The sequence below is a fragment of the Camelina sativa genome, chromosome 4, assembly GCF_030686135.1.
Source record: "Camelina sativa cultivar CO46 ecotype springtype chromosome 4, ASM3068613v1".
NCBI classification, from domain to species: Eukaryota; Viridiplantae; Streptophyta; class Magnoliopsida; order Brassicales; family Brassicaceae; genus Camelina; species Camelina sativa.
This window is the reverse complement of record NC_141883.1, coordinates 5,399,819-5,421,690: the sequence shown is the minus strand read 5'-3', so window position 1 is coordinate 5,421,690 and position 21,872 is coordinate 5,399,819. Positions and strand designations below refer to the sequence as shown.

The window sequence follows — 21,872 nt, the reverse complement described above, 5'->3', positions numbered from 1 at the left end:
GTTAATTAACTTTTCCTTCTAAGTGGAAAATTAAGACATAAACCAAAATTAAAATCAAAGGTTGTAAGGGATTCTTGACTTATGAACCATAACACTGTAAATATTAGAAAACTAAGGTCTAAAGTTCAAAATCTCCATTAAAAAATCGTACAAAATGGAAAAAGTGGACATTTACATAAAAGATTCATTTGAGTTATAGATTATATGACAATCTTATGGTCGAAGAAAGAGCCTAGCATATACAAATTAAACAAAATAATTGGTTATATGTGATGATTATTATGAAGTCAGTTTATGAAAATAACAATGAAAGGCTCATATCTTACACTAATTCTAATTACCAAGAGGATGGCCAAGATTCGAAAGTTATAAGTTGGAACATAAAACATAAACTTTAAAAATGATAGATGAAATAAAATTTAGTCTCTAATACCATTACCAAAAATGGTAACCAAAGTAAAAGTTTATGAAACCGAAAAAAAAATTGTAATAGTATATGATATGATATTTATTGTAAAGACGACAAAAACTTACAGAAATATAAACTATTAACGGACGTTTTTGCAAATTATCCGCGTGGCTTAGTATCGATAGAGGCGTCCAAAAAAAGCAACTACACTCATCAAATAAAAGGCATCATATGCGTGAGAAATGTGAATAATCTCGCTATAATGCAAAAGAAACGAAAGAATCCTATGGAAGTTGTATACTATATCAAGGAGAGCAAATCGATAAGAAATCACAATATTGTTGTCTTTTTTGGTTGAAAATCACCTTTCAGTTAACGAAGATATGAGATTTTTTCATCAATGCATTCCTTCGAGTGATATGTGAAGCATATCGGCACCGACAAAGAAAGTGTATCATGGAAACTCCTACAAAATACGGTCAAAAGCGACATACCGGCAAATATGAAGAACAAGAGTTCAAACTCCTATCATCGGTTATGAATCACATGATACAGATAAGTTTTTACTACTCTCAATAGTTTAAGCATATATTAAAGATTTTAGTTTTCACAATCATACGGATCTTGAACTTATAAATAAATATTCCTTAGTATGAGATCTTGATTTCTTGAAATTCATATTAGAAATTTGCATGCTTTGTAAAAAAATTTTCTTTACTTTTAATTAGGTAAGTCTTTACTGCATGATTGAAAATTGATGATATATGGGTGATGAAAATGCCTAAATAAAAGAAACAGTTAACTAATATGACATCATAACACGTTATTCCATGTTTATATGATTCTGAATTTGCATGCTTTTGTGGCATATAGGTTATTTTCTTGGTATGAATTTGTTAAGGTTGAGCCAACTGAATATGAAGTGAACTTGTATTTTATATTATTGGTTTAAATTTCAAACATGATATATAAGAACCGATCATATTTTATAATAAATTTATAAATGATCTTAGGATGCATGGAATGAGAACACATAAGTGAAACATTTAGAAACACGAAAGCATATTTTTTCAAAAATATAAGAAATAGGTATGTGTTCGAAACTCTTGTGTATAATTTAATATATCATATAAGATTCTGTACAATATAATTAAAAATATAATACTATAACATTATAGTTGAAATTAATATTTGAAAAACAATATAAATAACACATAAATAACATTAAAGATTAAAGACGAAGGTAAATCTTCAAGCAACATATATGCAAGAGAAAAATCATCCAATATAAAGCTTAAAGAAAAATAAACCAGAAATTTTGTTGGAACTAAAAATGTTATTAAATACTAAATTCATAGTTTTAGAAGAAATTTAGAAAAAAATGAAAATATCAACAATTATAACTATATTATTTTATCAACATTTTTATATAACATGTGTTCGTGATTTTGGTGAGAAAATAATTAACTAATTCGGTGAGAGATTTCATTAATTATCTCTAATTTGATTTATATATATATATATATATATATATAATTTAGTACTAAAACACCCACAAGTTTTCTATTTATTTATGCACTAAGCACAAATTTCCTATTTATTTATGCACTAACTATTTATGTTTGGTTTTGGTGTCCAAGAAATTTCTTTTGTAATATTACATAACTTTTCTAAAAGATAAATTTGAAAGTAAAAGATTAAAATTTTAGTTTTTCAGATCCATAAAAATCAATTAATTGCATTTTTTAATGCATATTCAAAAAACTATTTTTATATTTATTTTATGTAAATTGAATAATTTACAATAGTATATATGAACGAATGTATACTTATACTATTTTAAAATATAGATATAATTAATTTGATGTTGTCTAGAGATCTTTTCTACTTTACTACTTATAACAGATTAATATTTTTTTATTACGATGTACAATTTAAGGTACTCAAATAGATTCCTTTACAGTTTACTAATTTTATGATTCATTCTATTCTGCGGAAAACAAAAAAAAATGATTCATTCTATTCTATTGAGTTTTTTTTTTTTTTTTTTTTTTTTGTGTGTCGTAAATCACTACTTTTATAAGATCCATGCACATATAAGTTATAATCTTGTAATTTGTTACATTTTATGGTCTTAATCTATAATTTTTAAAAAATCTTCTCATCATCGTTATAAACATCTTATGAATGTTAATGAGTATGTGCATATATGATATAAAAATAAATATAATACTTCTCTTTTCAAAGACACATGTATATAGTAGTCAAGTATATTTGTATATATACCACTATTTCATATACTATTAATTAGCAAATAATTTAATTTTTCTTTTGAATTTGATTGCGATTATGTGTTCATTTTGGCAGTATCATAATCATGAATAAAGCTAGTACAAAAAAAATATTGGCCAAATTAAATTCATGATTAGAATTGATCTTTGAGTTAATTTAAGTGCGTAAGAAAATAAAAGAGAAGAATTTTGTCAGTAAATTTAGAGAATCGTTGCCACTTGTCTATGCATCTTCTTCTCAGTGAGTCATTGTAACTAACACACAAGAATCACGTACCACATCTAGAAACATACGTATATTGGTCGACGAACTACTATAGTTTATGCTTCGATTAACTAGAATACAGACATTTAATATATGTTTAGTTTCAAGAAAAAAAAACAAAAAAATTAAAGTGGGTAAGGAACAAAAAAAAGAAGAAGATGATATCATTAAGTGTGAACAGATTAGATTACATGCCACTTGTCCATAAATAGAAACATTTAAACATTGACAAATGGCATGTCGTAATCTCTTTTAACTTAATATAGAAAATCTTTTTTTTTGCCCAGTTTAACTAATCTGTATTTAATCACTCAAACTTTCTTCATATAACACCATACCAAAAGTATAGAATCAAAAAATATTCTTACATATTTTTGGCCGACTAAATTATTAGTCTATGATCAAATTAGCAATCTATATTTTTGTTATTTTACTAACATGTACAATTTATATGTCGCATTATTCATAGAATAATTGATTAACGTACGAATTAAGAAAGCAGTTCTGTAGTTTTTTAACTTGGTGCATAACTTTTCAATATCTCAATTTATATGTTGATATATATATATATATATAGATTTCAATTAGTAACGCCTTAATTACCTTCTGATATAATTAAATAAGATAGATTTTTGAGTATATATATATATACACATATATAATCAATAGTTAGGGCCTTATGAGTTGAAATTTCATTATTTTAAATTGTATAGAACTAATATTTTAAAGAAGAATAAAATGATCGTTTATTTTAAAATAAATTATATTTTTGATTTACTAACTATACGTCTTTTGTGTTTTAATGAAAAAATGCATGGACAAGTGGAAACCATTCTCTAAATCTAATGAGTGAATCTTTCTCTCCTTTTTTTATGCACTTTAAAAAATAAAGTTAAATGAATTTACCATTAGTTGTTAATATTGCTTGACTAGCTTTCATTCAAAAATCATGAATTACCATTATAGGGTTCTTTTTTTGTGTGAAAAATCTACCCATTATAGTTGTAAGATAAAATTCATCATACATATACAATGTACGCCCTTAAACAGGAAAAAATGAAAGGTGGAAGAGCAGGATCACAACATATTAATTAAAGTTCAAAAAGACAAAAGAAAAAAACATACTGTATTAGAATCACATCATATAATATGTTTGATTAATGTATCAATCTACGTACATTGTTATATATAACTGGATGTACAAGTTTTACAAAATTGGAATTTATGTTTCGTTATAATGCTTTATATGATGTGATTATAATATGTTTTTAGATCTTCTTGTCTTTTTGAACTTTAATTAATATGTTGTGATCCTCCTCTACCACCTTTCATTTTATCCTGTTTAAGGGCGTGCGTTTTTCTTTTTTCTTTTAGGGGGTACGTTACTAATTGAGAATCACAAGTAACGATTTCGTATGGAGTTTGATATTCTAGTGAAGCTATGAGACAAATTAGCTATTTCAACCTAAGTCAAGTAATCGAAGGTACAATGAATCCTTTTCTTGCAAAACATGTATTGCCTCACTCTTTTAGAAGGAAAAAAGCCTTTAAATTTTCTTTTCCCCCTAAAAAAAGTGGTAGAATCTATGCGTATGCACAAATCACATGTTGACCAGTAAGTAATGAGAGAGTAAATTGACTTTAACAAAAACGAGAGTTTAATGTGGTAGAAGAGAGAGAGAGAAGAAGACGCCATTGAATTCTGGAAAAAAGGGAGAAACAGAACTTTTGCAACACATGTTCACCATGCACCTTCCACTCGTCCCTTTGCTCTTGGTTCCAAATCTTTAACCTAACCTATCTTGTTAAACTATGGTTGAGTGTTTTTATTAATTTAGTGACCTTTAGATCTCGTTACGTTACTATCATCTATAATCTTCTTAAGATTGTGAAAAATCTACTATTCGAAAACCCTAGATTCATGAATGTAGGTTATACAAATGTCACTTCCTTACCATAAATAGTAAAAAAATCAAAAAAAAAATTTGGTAAACCCAAATCTCTGATTGCCCAGCGTCCATATTAAGGGCTGCTTCGATCTGCACAACACACAACACAACACAAACACAGACTCTCTCTCTCTTCTCTCTTCTCTCTATCCTCTCTCTCTCTCTCTATCTCTATCACTGAAACCCAAAGTGATCGACCATTTGTTCCTTTTCCCTTCACACAGATAACTGTTTCCTTCCACACTTCCTTTTTACTAGGCAGTGTTAACCAATTGAGAGTGAAAAATGATGGCTAATGAAAATGTGGAAACCAAGGCCTCTCCTTTAATGGCAAGTGTTGATCATCATCATGGGCTTGGATCCGGTTCGGGTCATGATCATCATCAAGGGTTATCGGCGTCTGTGCCTCTTCTTGGTGTTAACTCGAAGAAGAGAAGGATGCCAAGACAGAGACGATCTTCTTCTTCCTTTAAGCTTCTCTCTTTTCCTCCTCTTATGCCTCTTTCCTCCCACGTGCCAACTCCTCGCCCCGCACGTGTAAGCTCATCAGTCTTTTTTTTTTTTTCTTTAAACTTTATTAATTCGAAACAAAACAAAACTCTTAGTTTTATTTTTATAAGATCTGTGTGAAAATCCAAATAAGAAAAAGATTTTAGTGTTTTGTAATATTTCTGTTTCATTGGTTTTATTAAAAAGATTCAATGTATGTTTTGTAATGATGTCAGAAAATTGACCCGGGAAAGCTAAGATTCCTCTTCCAAAAAGAACTCAAGAACAGTGACGTCAGCTCCCTCCGCCGTATGATACTCCCCAAGGTGATCTTTGATTATATATATAATCATCATGATAGTGTTGATGAAGATGCTGATGATCATAATGATAACTAATGATGATCCATGTAGAAAGCTGCGGAGGCTCACTTGCCGGCACTGGAATGTAAGGAAGGGATTCCTCTAAGGATGGAAGATTTGGACGGTCGTCACGTTTGGACCTTCAAGTACAGGTACTTCAATTCATATATGACCAATATAGTTACTCCTAATTTGTTAGGTGATAATAAAGCATAGGTTATATAGTTATATCAACTATTCAGTTACAAATTTTGGTTAGCAAAACATTTCAAATTTGGTTAGTATGAATCTATAATGGAGCATATGCTGTATTTGATCTGGTACGGTGATCTATATGGATAAGTGAATACTTGGTAGATCGATCATTTTGAAAGTATTAACTTATCCATGTCGATCTTAAGATCTTACAACTTTTTGTTTGTTTAATCTATTTATCTTTACTAATAGCTAGGAGCTTACAGTTTGTCTCTATGATGGTGTGTATATATGTTCATCATTTCATATAAGACCAACCTAATATAAATGGGATCTTTAAAGGAAATTAGATGTTTGAGTCTTGCCCCTAATGTTGTGATCATTAGGTACTGGCCAAACAACAATAGCAGAATGTACGTGCTTGAAAACACAGGTAAACTTACTTATAACCCAGGATTTTTTTATACTTAAATCACGAATATAAACAATCGAATCCATGATTGTTTTAAAATATTGGATCGCTCTCGGTTGTATTTCCAGGCGACTTTGTGAACGCTCATGGTTTGCAGCTAGGTGACTTCATCATGGTTTACCAAAATCTCGACTCAAACAATTACGTACGTTACACGCTACTAAAAAAAATGAAAAAAGTATCAAAACTTTAACTGCAAAACGAGTTACAACATGTTATGCCCGGTATTATTTATTTATTTTAATTTTAGGTTATACAAGCAAGAAAGGCTTCTGAAGAAGAAGGAGAAGAAGACGTAACCATGGTTGAAGAGGACGACGTTTACACAAACTTAACGAAGATCGAAAACACCGTGGTTAATGATCTTCTCATCCAAGACTTTAATCACCAAAGCAGCAACAGCAACAACAACAAATCTTCGTACTATTACCCCGTCATCGATGATATCACCACAAACACAGCGTCTTTTGTCTACGACACGACGGCTTTGACCTCCAACGACACCCCACTCGATTATTTGGGTGGAAGTACGACGACTGCTAATAATTATTACTCCGATTTCGGATCATTTGAGGGTTTGGGCTCCGTTGAGAATATCTCTCTCGATGACTTCTACTAGAGGGATCAATTGATGGGGCTCGTGATAATTCTTAATGGTGATCATATATCTTATCTCCTTATATGTATAAGGATTAGATGCATTTTCATATCTTCAAAAGTATTTAAATATTTACATTATTATAGTTTATATGAAGATCATATATAGCTATATACTGTAATATGGGAGTCATGAAGGTGTGTATTTTGATGAATAAATGTAATTTTGTGTCGGCGCTTTAATATATTAATCCTTGCCCGACAGAAAAAAATAATATATATGAAGATATATATAGCTTTCTTTTTATGGTTTTTGTTAATTTTACAATATTATAACCATCATAAATATATAACTATTATAAATATTTTTTTTCTAAAGAAACCAAATCATGAGGTGGAGCTATACCCTCAAACCAAGAGAGCTACGAGTTCACGCAAAAAAGAAACTCCATCATGAGGTGGAGCTATACCCTTAATCTAGTATAGGCAAGATCACGACTCAAACAATTACGTACTTTCAAACGGGCTTCAGTTCAAAATAATACATTAAAACTTAAATTTTTATCACTATTTTGCAGTGTTATAATTAACTTTCATATTTGTTTTTTTTTTTTTTTAAATAATTCAGGAGTGATCCTTAAAGCTTTCTAGGCCCAAAGACTAATCTTCTGGAACCGGGGGAAACCTTGTTAAATTTTGAACACGCGTGACCAACACTACATAAAACATAAAGAAATAAATCTTGAATCACATATCCTTAAAATAGCTTGTGATTTTGCACAACTTCATAATAATTTTATTTAAAAGTCTAATCAAAACAAAAGTTTTAATTTTAAATACTAAATTTACCATTATGTTGTAAGTCTTATATAAATTCAGTTTGTCTGTAAAATTGGACTCTAGTTTTGATCAATTTCTTTATAAGCTTGAATGTTGTTTAGTTATAAAGAAATTGAAATCTAACCAATTTTTTTTTTAAAAATCTAAATCTAAAAATCAAAAACCAAAATTCAATAACTACAAACATCCATGACCATAATAACTTGCCAGAGGGTGAGCAATGGGGAAGCCGCGAACGTCAAGATCTAACTCTTTGGAGTTCGTTTTGATGAACGACGGAGGAAAAAAATGGTGGACAAACTTTAACACGAGTAGTTGCTGATGATTTTTCCATTAATTTTTCTATAAAAGAAGATGATGTTTTTTTGTGATTCTGTTTAACATTATGTGAATTGGCTTTGTCGCATTCTACAGGTTTTGGAAAAGAGATTACAAATTTGGTTTCGCTTCAATAATTCTAATAAATTAAAAATAAAAAAGGAAATCAATACAATAAACTTTATAGAGTGTGTCTCGGTTAAGAGAAAAAATTGTACTATAAAACTAGATCCGAATTTGCATCTATGTGTGAATAATTTTTGTTTTAAATGTTTTAATAAAAATGCACTGCTTTGATCCGGCAGTTAAATCCCCAACTCTCCAAGCCTCAAGCAATTACCTCCAAGAAACCAATGACATCATCACCAACTTCAAATTCGCAAGAAATTGAAGCCACAAAGCCACATCGAATAGCAAAACTCACTACAAAAAAAATTGAAGAAATTTTATTAGTGTTACATCACTAAACCTATTTCGGCAATAAAAACCATAACTAGTCAAGAGAGAAGAGAGAGTTTCACGAAACGGTTGTTCTCAAGTGGATAACATAACAATTTTGAGTGATAGATTTATAATTTTTGAAAAAATAATATCATGATTCATATTATTTATAACTATATAATTGCAAATATTAAAATATATGACTTACCACATTACACATATAATAGCGCTCTATCCAAAAATAAAACGTTATGAGTTATAATTTAGTATCCCAAATATGTTTTTATTTAGTAATTTAGTTGACAAACAAGTAAACAAATAATTTAGCTATTTATTTGATCTATTATGATAATTTTTAAATTTTTACTTATATTATATTAATTAACGAATTAATTTAGAAAGAACTAGATAAGGCCCGTGTTATTACGCGGGTAAAAATTAAAAAATTTATTGAGAATAGTTAAGTAGTAACATACATGTTTTTAGATTTTATCTTGTAACATTTTAATATTGAATATGAACCTCTCATATTTCATTTAATACTCTTTCAATTCCATTATATAAGAGTTTTATAATATTTTCTCAAATTTTTATATACCATTTTTATTAATATAACAATTGGTAGAAGTTTTATAAATGACATAATATTTTTTGTTTATTAATCTTTGTTCTTTTACCCAAAAACTCTTATAGGACAAGAAGTACCATTTAAATATCTATACCATCATAATAGACAATATTTTAAGTTTAATTACACATTTCATCTTAATGCATAGAAATAAATATTTTATATCAAACACAATTAATACATCATATCAAATCTATATCTTAGTAAGAACAGAAAATATAAATAAAAATTAACAAAATATAACTTGCAAAAAAAAACTCAATAAACATTATTTAAGATATATTTTTTATGTCGTTATCTCATAAGTACTAATTTTACCTCATGTTATAATCAATTTTAATGAGTAAAATTTATAAAATAAAAACATATATAAAGATACAGAGAAATTTTCAATAACTGAAGATTTATAATTTATAATTTTTTTTCAAATTATCTTATGTTTTGACATATGCATTACAAAAATACATGTGTTAAAATTATAAAATTAAACATTAAAAATTACTAATATTTTTGAATGATTTTTTTTAATTGATACATAGTAATATTTGAAAACTTTAATCTATGTAATCTAAAATAAATTTCATGTTAGACATTCAACTTAGTAATCACATTTAACTATATATTTCATCGTAAAACCATAATTCACTTCTTCATGGATTAGTTAAAAGTTTTAATAACAAAAATAATATGAGCACATATGAGATAATATGTATATTGGTTAGTATTTTAAATTTAACAATAAAATTAATCAGTAAAAAAATTAGTTAACATCCACAAAACTTTTGGAAATCCAAAAATATCCAAAATATTATCCTTCTATATGTCATAATTTCATAAGTAATACTTTCGTCAATTTTAATCAATTAACCAAAAATTCATTCTTACAAACACATTTTTCTATTTTCTTTCAGGTTTATCATATTACTACATGCATTAAAACTTTAAAATAAAACATGTAAAACTATACTTATACAAATCATGTATTGAATTATTTTTTAATTTATTTATTCTTTCAAGGTTTTGTGTACTTACTTACAATAAAAATTTACTTACAACGATAAATACAATTTATATCCGAATAAAATTATGTTGAATAACTTATGTTATTCTTTTTAACTTTGTTACTCATTATTTATTGATTAATGTACATGCTTAATAAATTAAGTTTCTGCTTACACTTGTCAAAGTTATTGAGAAACCACATATAATATAATTAGCATACAATGGAAAATATATTGATTTTGTTAGTTTTCCTTTTTGATTTAGGAAAATAAATATTTTAAAATATAAACATGTAAAATTATGTAAATATAATTAGCTGTCCTACTACGTTTAAAAAAAAAAAATTGACATGTGTCAACATCTAATCAATATATTTGACACATGTCACAATCTTGTTAATGAGTAACTTTGACATCAAGCTTTAGATAATAAGTTTTGTTAGATTTCCTTTTTGTTTTAGGGACATAAATGTTTTAAAATATAAACATGTAAAATTCTGTAAATATAATTAGCTGTCTTACGTTTATAAAAAAAAATTGACATGTGTCAACATCTAATCAATATATTTGACACATCCAGCTTTATATGAGGTTCATCTGTAAGTATCTTTTCCATCATAGCAATCTGATCATCATTCATGATACCCCGTTTTCTTTTGCTAGCTTGGTTTTCTAATATCTCATGGTTTGTAACTGTCTTTTTGGTGTTCATGATTTTTTATTGTACTCAAGGTTTTGATTTGATATGGGATATCACTTAGTAGACATCTTTATATAATAAGACATATGTTCAATTTCCTTATAGAGATAGGTAATTTTTTTTTTAATTTTTTTTGTTTCTAGAAAGCGTGGCCAATATCACCTAGAATAGTAAAAATCAAATAATTTGTGGCCAATATCACGTAGAATAATATTAGTCTAAATATTGCAACTACAACAAATAGAAACGTGCATAATTCACGTAGAATAGTAAAATAGTAAAAATCAAATAATTGACATATTAATTTTTGACACGTGTCAACATCTTATCAATATATTTGATATGTGTCACGATCTCGTTAATTAGTAATTTTGTCATCGAACTTTATATAATAAATCCTAAGAAGAAGCTTAATCAATTTGTTCAAATATTAAAAAAAAATAAGATAAGAATTTTAAAATTGCTTTTTAGGATAGTGAAAAGAGATATTTAATAATACCTCATATGTTTTATGAGTGTTGGTTTCTTCTTCTTAAAGATCTCTTTCTATAAGAGTACTCTCCACTAATGATGCTCTTAAGATCTCTTTCTCTATGCCCTGCTCGAGAATCGATCTCGTCACACTTAGCACTCAGAGTGCTTTCGCAGACCAGACGAACTACACGAGCTTGGCACAACACATCACCTTGGTTTTTTTAATAATATAGCAAGATGTTGACACCTACGTTGTTATTTTGTCGTATCAACTGGACTGTAGTCCATATCATTCTTTTGTACTTGAGTACCACTTTTTAAGAGATTATTGGTTAACGGAAACCTAAAAGAATTGCAAAATCGTTGCAGGTGTTTCTGACAGCTAAGAGATAGAAATTCAATGAGAGTTACTCACCTAATTCGAAAATCCAACGGAATTATAATATCTAATCAAATCACCAATAATCTCCACAAGAACAAAACCCATCTTTGAAATGGTGAAACCGTTTCGCATCTCTAACCACAAACTCTCTATCAACAATCTTCGAAATCAACTTGATCACGTTATGACAATCGCTGCAAACTCTGAGATTCTTAACCACACTAACCGTCGAGCCGGGAACAGTGTTCATGATCCCAAAAGCAATCGCTAGTTTCTCGCTGTGAACTCTCAGTGTCATCTCTTTCTCTTCCTCATCAACATCATGGCATACAGATGCCGTGTTCGATACGTAACCTGCCTCCAACAGCTTCCTGTTCAGTTCTGCTAAAAACCCGTAAATCTTTTCGTGCTCAGGATGCTCTTCGTCTCCGATCAAAAACACATGAACCTCACCATTCAACTCAAGCAGACTAAAACCCGGCGGTTTCACCAATCCTCGATTCTTCATTATCATCCTCACCCTCTCAACATCTTTCCAACGCCCTGCATCAGCATATATATGCGAAAGCAGCATGTAATAACCACAGTTCGAAGAGTCCAATTCAAACAAACGCGCCACGGATATCTCTGCGAGCTCCACATTCTTGTGAATTCTACAACCTGCAAGAAGTGAGCTCCAGATGATAGAGTCCGGCTTCATCTTCATTGTCTGAATCAAATCATAAGCTTTCTGAAGAAACCCTGCTCTACCTAGAAGATCAACCATACAACCGTAGTGTTCTAAACCCGGCTCCACGTCGAATCTTCCTTTCATTGCGTTAAACCAGCGCCAGCCTTCGACATGAAGACCCGCATGACTGCAAGCAGCTAATACGGATACAAAAGTAATGTAATTTGGTCTAACCCCTGAATCGATCATAGCAGGGAATAACTCTAACGCTTTAGCCGCGTGGCCATGCATTCCATATCCAGCAATCATGGCGGTCCAAGACCTAACATTCTTGTATTTCATTCGATCAAATACTTTTCTTGCCGTCTCAACTCTTCCGCATTTGCAATACATATCAATTAATGATGTCCCGATTATCACATCATCCTCAAGACCCATCCTTATCACCTGCATATTCACATTATATCTTTACAAATTAGTCACAGTCATCGATACATAAAAAATACTTGTCAATCATGACAAGAAGAGGTCAAAATTGGAATGCAGAACAGATATTTCAACTGACCTGATCATGTATACACTTGCCAATACGCAGAGCACCTGAATGTGAAACCGCCAACAAGACAGTAGATAGTGTAATGGAGTTAAAGGTCACAACTTTATCTTCTACCAGTCTACGAAAAACTTCGAATGCCTCATTAGGCATCCCACTCTGAGCATACACACCCATGATCGAATTATACGAAACACGATCCTTATCCACAATCTGATCAAAGATGTTTCTCGCCACAGCTACACCTCCTTCTCCACCCTTAGCATAAGCATCCAATAGAGTATTACCAACACTCACCCCTCTATCAAACCCTCTTTTTATCACGAAGCTATGAATTGATTCGGTTAAACCCTTAGCAGCAACACGAGAACAAGCCGAGATGACTGAAACCATACCCATAGAATCAAGAAACATTGCATCGTCACCCTCATGATCTCCATCATTTTCTTCGACCAATAGATCCTTGAAAAGAGAAACAGCATCAATGGCATTACCGTTAAGATCATACCCTCGAATCATCGATGTCCAAGAGACAATTTTTCTACTAGGAATTTCGTCGAACACCTTCCGTGCATCTTTCAATTGACCACAAGTGGAATACATAACAATCAAAGCCGAAGACACGAAGATGTCTGATTGATACCCGAAGACAAAAGCTTGCTGATGAGTCTGCTTGCCGGAGAAAATATCAAGAAGAGACGAACATGCTTTAATGGTGCAAGGAAAGCTAGAGCGAGTTGGGTAAAGAGAAAGCTTTCGCATTGAGGAAAAAGCACGAAGAGCTTCAGCAGAGTCACCGCTACGAGCGAGGTCAGCGATGACAGAGTTCCATGAGAAGACATCTGTTTTGTCAACATATCTGTTGAACAGAGTCGTTAGGTTTTGTCTCTCTGTGTATCTCTCCGTGTGGAGAAGACGAGAGACGGAAGAGAACAGAGCTTTTTTACTCGGAGGCATCATTCATTCTTTTTGTCTCAAATTAGTTATTTTTTTTTGGCTAATAATCATATACATAAAAGTAAGATTTTGATCTCTCCTTATTGATTGATTTTTATTTAATATTTTCTAAAGGTTTTATTAACTTCTAATTATTTTATTGTTTTAAACAATATTTAAGACCAATTAATACAATACATTTAACTCACACATTAAAATAAAATTATAATTGAAAATAAAATCTCCTCCTCTCCCACCAATATCAAATGTTGTTATATTTCATATGTGTTATAAAAGTTTGATTATACATTTTAATTTAGAAAGTATTATATATATTTAACATGGTTTACAATTTTTATTTTATTCATATAAAAAAATAAAATATTTCTTTTATATTTCTTGCCTTTCTAATCTATTTATATTTATTTTTTAAATTTCCATAGTTAGATTTAAATGCACATATGTTGGTTTTAACAAAAAAAAATCAAGTTTATTTGAGAATTAGATATTCCTATTCCTTTTATTGGTCCATTTGACATTTAATTTTAAAAATTTAATATTCATTTTTAATTAGCCAAGACATTTTATTATATACATTAATGCATACTTTAAATTCATTTTTTACTACTGAATTATAACTGAAATTACATAAATTGTGAATTGACCTTTTCTCCTCCATTCATTTTCATTTAAACACACTATTAATTATAATTGTAACTTTTTCTAATTTAATTATTTTAGAAATGTAACTTCCATCACTTTTTATCCTATAAATAACCATTTTCACATCCTCCTCCACCATATCCCAAATCCTAAATAATTTCTTTGTTTTTTTATAATGTTCTTGCAAACCCAATAAGAGTTTGATTAAATTTTTTGTTTACTATATATTTTACATTGTTTTGAATTTTATTGTTTCTTTGTTTTATGTACTTCTCCTTTTCTTCTTTGTTTTCTTATATTATTTTGATTTAGAATACATATGTATTCTAATATGTATAATAAATTTTTGATGACCATAATAATATTTTGGTTATAACCATCTCATAATAAGGGAAGCAAGCTAAAAAAAACATCTTAAGTTTTTACTTTAGATGTTTGATTAGTTCTTACAAATTCATGTATATTTATTTTATTCTTAAAAATTTGAAATGTTCTCATGAAGGAAATTTTTGTAATATAATTATCAAATCAATTTTTTTCTACCTCTCTCTTACCTCCAACAAAATTGTAATAAATATATTTTAGAATACTCATCATTATATTTCGTATGTGATTCAACATATAATTATATAAAAGTCATAATTTTTAAATTTAATTCAAATATGCACTTTAAGGATTTTGCTATATAAAAAAGCAATTTGGTATTTATTTTCTTTCTAGCTTTTACTACAAGGATGAAAGATTGAAACTAATCCTAGCAATATAAATTAAATTAAGGGGAATATAAAAAAATTGTAATATAATTATCAAATCAATATTTCTTAACTCTCACTTACATCCAACAAAATTGTAATACATTTATTTTAGAATAATAATCATTATATTCAGTTTGTGATTCAACATATAATGATATAAAAATCACTATTTTTTTATTTAATCCAAATATGCACTTTAAAGATTTTCTATATAAAAAAAAGAAATTGATTTTTTATTTTCTATCTAGATTTTAATTACAAGAATTAAAAATTATAACTAAACCTAGCAATATATCTTAATTTAAGATTCTTAAATTAAGGGGAATATAAAAAAGTTTTCTTTACCGTATTTTAAAACTTTGAGTGCACTTCATATAATTTTATAGGAAATATGTATTTTTTTACTTTCAAAATAGTTTAGCTTTTAATTATTAAATACTTTAGGTTATGTGTTAGTTTATATGAAAAACTTAAATTATATATTTAAATCACATAGTAAAATTTTGTTTTTATTATTAATAATATTTTATTACCTCAAATGCTTAAAAATACTAATAAAAAGTATTATCAAAGTTGAACAATAAAAAATAAATAACTTTAAGAGATATGTATAATGTATGTATGATTATATTTAAATAAGTTATATATTTTGATATTGTATGATTTGAATAAATAAAAGTGTCAAAAATGTTAGTGACATTTAAATTAATTTGTTAAGTTTTTTATATGATTATCAAATAAATTTAAATTAATTAATATATTCTATTATACAACAATCCGGGCGGGCGCTTGCGAATACAATAAGCTTGCAAATATAAAGAATCAACCACAACCAAAACAACAACAAAGATCAAAACCAATGAATCCTATTTGTTATCTTTTTTTTTTTTTTTTGCTCCTTCACAAACAAAACATTACAAAGAGACCGTGGCATTTCTTCGTCATCCGCAAAAACATTTGTTCTTGATCTTCTGCAGATTTGTCGTGTATACATGATATATGAATCCTCGTTTTCCCAAATAATTTATCGGTAAATAAAAGCTACAACAATCTAAGATGAGCAGTATCATTCATTCGTTTGATCTGCCACCCGTTTCTCCAAGAATGCTGTAACACTGTCACTGAAGAGTCTTCTACACAGATCTTATGATTCATTACCGGACTGCAACCGAGGATTCCGGTTAGAAGACACTTTATAGGCAAAGAATGCGTGAATACCCCGATGCAATTTGAGTTTAGGGAAGAGGAATCACTTAGGTCATTGTGATTGTGATTAACTTCTTCCCTTGGGGATCCATCGTCAGGCTCGTGATTGGTCATTACTTGAAGTCTGCTTTTACCAGATTTCTTCCTTGTAAGACTCGGACGATGTTTGTGAAGCAAGTCCCAGTTGGTCGAGGGAAGTGAAGACGAACCATCACGCTCATGAGTTTCATTGTGATTCATAGTAGAAGAAAAATCTGACCTGAGCTTCTCTGCAACTCCTGAGACTGTCCCGTTTAGAAACTGAACCATTCGAAACTCTACTTGCCTGAGTGATTCTCCAGATGGGGCCGTGAAATCAGGCTGGCATCTTTCAATCAAACTCAAGGTTTCCGGACCATATATCTCTAATTGATTGCAACCTTCCCAATCCCCAAGACTCATCTCGATAATAGCATCTGAGGATTGTACATGCTCCTCTGGAAAACTCATTTCCTGCAAAAAAAAACAAAATCCGTCCAATTCAGTAACCACTTTCAAACTCATTTCTTTCACTAGAGGATCCATTGATGTATGAATCTAAACACTTATCAACTTGAGATATAATATGCTCTTTAGAGTGTGACTAAGTTATAGTTACAGCAAAGACTAACAACACAATAATATGAAACCAACCATCACTAAGACGCTCCACGCCGAAGCATTGGTAAATATGCTAAACAAAGACAGTGTTGAAGACCTCAGTCTTCGTATATAGTTAACATTCATAATATCATTTCTATAGTTCCATCTAGTAGTTTCAATGAATTCAGGATTCCGAATTAGTGAAATTTCTTCAGTATTAGCTAACCAATTTTTTGACCAAAAAAAACAAAAAAAAAGCTAACCAATTCTATCAAATTCGTCCCCAAGAGATTTTCTCAGATCAAAGCTCGAAACTCACACAAAATAGGCAACATAGTACAGCTACTCTAACTCACACTTTTTACATATTTCTTCAAAGCTTAGATCCAAGAGGAGAGACTAAGAATCTTTAGAGTGTGACTAAAAGTTACAGTTATTGAAGACTAAACAAAGAAAGAAAGAATCGTGCACCCTCACTCAACGATGAACAAGATAAGCTCACCATTAACGAACACAATCGAAACAAACCATCACTAAAGAGGCTCAACGCCAAAGCATTGGTAAATATAGTTACTAAACATGGACAGTGTTCTTTGTATATAGTGGACATTCATAGTATCATTTCTCTAATTCAATCTAGTGGTTTCAATGGATTCCTATAAATGGAAGTTTCTTCTTCAGCATCAGCTAACCAATTCTATCAAAAAAGCTTAAGATCCAAGAGGAGAGAGACTTGAGAAACTTTTACCTGACAAACCGAAACAGCCATGGATCTAGCTCGATCCAAAGGCGAAGAGTAAACAGAAGTGAATCGAACACCCTGAGATTTAAAGAAAACAGCAAGAGCCCTAGCTTGGCGTTTACCGTTAGGAGTAAGCGCAGCAACATGACATCTCCCACCAACCAAATCAGGTCTCAAATTGAGATCACACTCACCATGGCTAATGAGATAAACCTCCGTCACGGAACGATCTTCGTCACCAGACGCGATTCGCGAGAAGATAGGCGGCGGAGGGGAGAGGACGTTGTAAGGATCCCAAACCTTAATCGAAGGTCCAAGCCGTGGAGTACCGAGAGATGATAGCTGTGGTGAAAGCGGTGAAGCTGAGGCGTGACATGGTAACATCTCAGGCTCTTGTTCGAGTACTTTTTTAACTAGGAGATTGTCTAATTCTCTTGTGTTTGATGATCTGCCATGATCGTCTTCCTCCTCTTCCTCATCTTCTTCTTCTTCTTCATTGTCAGTTTCCTCTTCTTCTTCAATTAGCGCAGATTGTGAAGAACCCATCTTCTTTTGTGAATAAAAGTTGGCTCTGAGAGATGCAAAGAAAGAAGCAAGAGAGCTTTTTGGTTGTGTAAGCTTGGGAAGCGATCACATTCACATGGCTGATGGCTCCACCATTTTCAGATCTAGGAAACGAAAGCAGAGTCCTCACTGCGTAAGCCGGAAGGTTTAAATTCTTGGGCCAGGCCCGGCCCGGCCCGACCCGTTATAGGATAACACATTTCAAAGTTTTATTTTCTCTCTCTCTTTCTTCATCAATCAGATTTTGGGAATTTAGGGTTTTTTCTTTTGTTTCCTGAACTAGCAACAATTGATTTCTGTGAATAAGTTTACTTTCATGGATTTTGGAAACTATGGAAAGATTCTTACTTTCTTGTGTAGTTGTAATTTTGTCATCTTTAGTTTCTATATACTAGACTGGTTTGTGAAAGCTTGTTTTATTACGGGAAACTTGCAGACGACAAGGTTACTGTGATAGAAGAAGACAAGGTTAACCGATTTTAACCGGAAACATCTATAAACTCGGTTAAATTCGGATGAAATCCAGTAACCGAAAAAACAGATTTTAATCTTTCTGGCCCCTTTTAGTTCAAATCCAATTTGAAAAACCCCCACTTATTCTCACTACTCATTTCTTTTTCAATATTATAAAAATCCCACCCTACCCTTCTTATATTATATTATAAATCTAAATCTTAAAAAAGAAATAAAAATAACCAATATAATAAACATTCTCTCTCCTCTCTCATTAATCCAAAAAAAAATGCGACATTTGTAGAAAAATTTGGAAATTGCAGATATGGGACAACTAGGACTACTGGATACAACTACGTAGAAAACTACTAATACAAAAATTTGGTGCAACTGAGACAAATGAGTACAACTATATTTATGGAATGCTACGAAAAATATAAAATTAGAGACCATTTTCTTTATCTTTCTTTTGCAGTTGACAATGAAAATACTTTAGTCATACACTTTCATTATGATGGATGATACTATTCAAGTATCAGAGAAAATATACGATGGATTTCAAAAGAAGATAAGGAAGTGTATTCTTTTCTTATGAAGACATCACTAGTGATGTATCATATGATAAGTTGGTTGAGAAGAAGATATGTAGTAAGATAAGGGTAGATGAGCCTATAAAAAATTTAAGAGTTAGTTACTTTCCCTTTTTCATTCCTGAACTATAAGGAAATACCAAATTATATATTTGATTGCTCTCATTATGATAATTTTAGAAATTATAGTGTTTGTGTTTGTATTTGTCTGTGAAACTTATCTGTTATGTTTCATACAACTAAGTTTTAACAGGTACAACTCTAATTAATTTCATTGTGGTATTTGTACAAATTTGATTTGTTTTGTCTATGTACAACTAAATACAACTGGTACAACTACTATATTATATTGTCTTGCTTAATTTGCAGAATTTTATTAAATTAGAAAACTTAGAACCAAAATATAAAAACTTAGTCTTTTAAGATTACATTGTATATAACAACCACACAATTTTAACATATAGATCTACTTCACATGTAAAAAATAATTCTAAATCATAGAAATCCAAATTCTTACATAAACAACCTTAGTTTTTTAAAGTTACTTTGTATATAACAACCACAAATTATGAAAATCAAGAAATAATGGTGGTTTCAAACATTTAAATACAAGATAACATAGTAAATGTATTCTGATTACGTAATAACATAAATACAACTAAAACAATTTGATTTAGAGTAAAGAACAACTAATTTTTGTGGTTTTTAGAACAAAGAACAACTATGTTCATTTTTGTACAACTGAACAACTATATGACTTTTTGCTGGGAAAAAAATATTTTTACACATGTCAGTATTTTGACATCGCCAGATGTCACAATCTGGTCTTTTGACGGCGTAAAAGATTAAACACAAAATACATATTTGTACTTAGATTTACTTAGTTGTACCAAAATAATTTTCAAATTAGATAACTATTTCTTCGAAGACATAGTTGCAACTGGATTTACTCAGTTGTACCAAAATATTTCATTTGTTAAATAACCCAAGAACATAGTTGTCCCTAAAAATACCAGTTGCACCTAAATACCAATTGCATAAACACAAAATACAAATATCCAAATTCACATCTGATTTTTAAAATACACAAACAAAGATAATTTTTTTCTCCCAGCTGTGAAAGGAGTAGTGATGAACTTTGATGGACGGAGCATCCTCTTCTCTCTCGGAGCTTCCTGTTTTCCTTTATCATCACCAAAGCAGATTTTCCTACTTGATCTTCAACGACACCATCCACTAAAATTTTCACCTGGTATCTCCAATAGCTTTAGTCTTTTGGATTCTGGTGAGCTTTCACTACCTCTTGCATTAAACCCTCCAACAATAAATTCAATATCAAACTTTCAAAAGCAATCTCATTATCTAGATGAACTCACACAATCTCATTATCTAAAGGAAAGAGATAAACTCACACAATCTCATTATCTAAAGCAAAGAGATAAACTCACACAATCCAAACAAAAAAACAAACTCAAACTCACACAATCTCACAAACTCAATCCGAACGGAAACTCACAAACTGAACACAAACTCACATAATCTCATTATCTATCTACATAATTATAAGAAATAAAATGTTTCATTTCACAAACACATTTCCCAAACTCAAAACTCACAAAATTTAAATCCTTTTCACACAATTCAGAGAACTAAACCCAACAATTAGTCGAATTAGATATCAAAAGATAGAAACAAAGAGAATGACTTATAATGACTGGCAGCTGAGAGGAAACGAACGGCAAATTTTGATTTCTCACGGCGGATTTCTCCAAAGAAAAGAAGAAAGGGGATTGAGAGAAACAGACGTCAAAAAAGATAAGAAGTAGATAAAAGAGTATCGAGAGAAGAAGAGAAGAATAAGATGTAACGAGATTGATTTTCCTCTGCAACTGTCGACTAGAGTGGGAGAAGAAGAAAGACGAGAAGAAAAAAAGAATAAAAAATAAGGGTTTTGTCAAAGATTTGGGGATTTAAGATCCGAAATTGATTTGGATATCTGAAAAATATGGGTTTAGATCCAAAATAAGGTTGGATCTGTAAATATGTTAAAAATCCTAAATTTATTAGTCTTTTACTAATTATCTGAATAAAAATAAACATTTAAATATATTTTCTTTATTAGGGGGCTAAATAGAATGGAAATTTAGATGCAGGGGCCAGAGAGATTAATATCCCAAAAAAATTCGAAATCGATCCAATTGACAATTACAAAAACCCGAAAACCAGATTACCCCAAAACCGACCCGAATACCCGGACTCGTAGGCCTAGGAGGACTCGTTTAAGTGTAACTTCACCCACACGCTTT

General features: G+C 30.3%; 3 protein-coding genes across 7 annotated transcripts; 1 reads left to right on the top strand and 2 right to left on the bottom strand.

Moving 5' to 3' along the window:
* Nucleotides 1-668: 668 nt before the first annotated feature.
* Nucleotides 669-7,178, top strand: LOC104779898 (B3 domain-containing transcription factor FUS3-like). 5 transcript variants are annotated; one of them, XM_087509921.1, is made up of 7 exons: nt 669-968; nt 5,139-5,451; nt 5,640-5,729; nt 5,817-5,917; nt 6,347-6,393; nt 6,501-6,577; nt 6,683-7,178. In XM_087509921.1, the coding sequence occupies exons 2-7, from the start codon at nt 5,200-5,202 to the stop codon at nt 7,049-7,051; spliced, it is 936 nt and encodes a 311-aa protein (XP_087366047.1). In that variant the 5' UTR covers nt 669-968; nt 5,139-5,199; the 3' UTR covers nt 7,052-7,178. The 5 variants fall into 5 exon arrangements, with proteins under 5 accessions (XP_087366047.1, XP_087366048.1, XP_087366049.1 ...); XM_087509922.1 differs by lacking the exon at nt 669-968 and adding an exon at nt 4,128-4,449 and having other exon boundaries at nt 5,173-5,451; XM_019244547.2 differs by lacking the exon at nt 669-968 and adding an exon at nt 4,333-4,449.
* Nucleotides 7,179-11,745: 4,567 nt separating this feature from the next.
* On the bottom strand, nt 11,746-14,121 carry LOC104779897 (pentatricopeptide repeat-containing protein At3g26782, mitochondrial-like). The gene is made up of 2 exons (XM_010504320.3): nt 13,049-14,121; nt 11,746-12,930 (listed from the first exon to the last, which is right to left on the bottom strand). Exons 1-2 carry the CDS (start codon nt 13,994-13,996, stop codon nt 11,887-11,889), a joined length of 1,992 nt encoding a protein of 663 aa, XP_010502622.1. The 5' UTR covers nt 13,997-14,121; the 3' UTR covers nt 11,746-11,886.
* Nucleotides 14,122-16,107: 1,986 nt separating this feature from the next.
* LOC104779896 (uncharacterized) lies at nt 16,108-18,649 on the bottom strand. Its single transcript, XM_010504319.3, has 2 exons — nt 17,966-18,649; nt 16,108-17,088 (listed from the first exon to the last, which is right to left on the bottom strand). Exons 1-2 carry the CDS (start codon nt 18,503-18,505, stop codon nt 16,432-16,434), a joined length of 1,197 nt encoding a protein of 398 aa, XP_010502621.2. The 5' UTR covers nt 18,506-18,649; the 3' UTR covers nt 16,108-16,431.
* Between the last annotated feature and the right edge of the window lie 3,223 nt (nt 18,650-21,872).

Bases quoted from the DNA above. Each gene is read 5' to 3' on its own strand.
- LOC104779898 (XM_087509921.1), top strand. From the start codon at position 5,200: ATGATGGCTAATGAAAATGTGGAAACCAAGGCCTCTCCTTTAATGGCA. The intron at 5,452-5,639 runs GTAAGCTCATCA...TAATGATGTCAG, and splicing joins CAACTCCTCGCCCCGCACGT to AAAATTGACCCGGGAAAGCT. The intron at 5,918-6,346 runs GTACTTCAATTC...TGTGATCATTAG, and splicing joins GTTTGGACCTTCAAGTACAG to GTACTGGCCAAACAACAATA.
- LOC104779897 (XM_010504320.3), bottom strand. From the start codon at position 13,996: ATGATGCCTCCGAGTAAAAAAGCTCTGTTCTCTTCCGTCTCTCGTCTT. The intron at 12,931-13,048 runs GTCAGTTGAAAT...GTGAATATGCAG, and splicing joins GCAAGTGTATACATGATCAG to GTGATAAGGATGGGTCTTGA.
- LOC104779896 (XM_010504319.3), bottom strand. From the start codon at position 18,505: ATGGGTTCTTCACAATCTGCGCTAATTGAAGAAGAAGAGGAAACTGAC. The intron at 17,089-17,965 runs GTAAAAGTTTCT...TTTTTTTTGCAG, and splicing joins TGGCTGTTTCGGTTTGTCAG to GAAATGAGTTTTCCAGAGGA.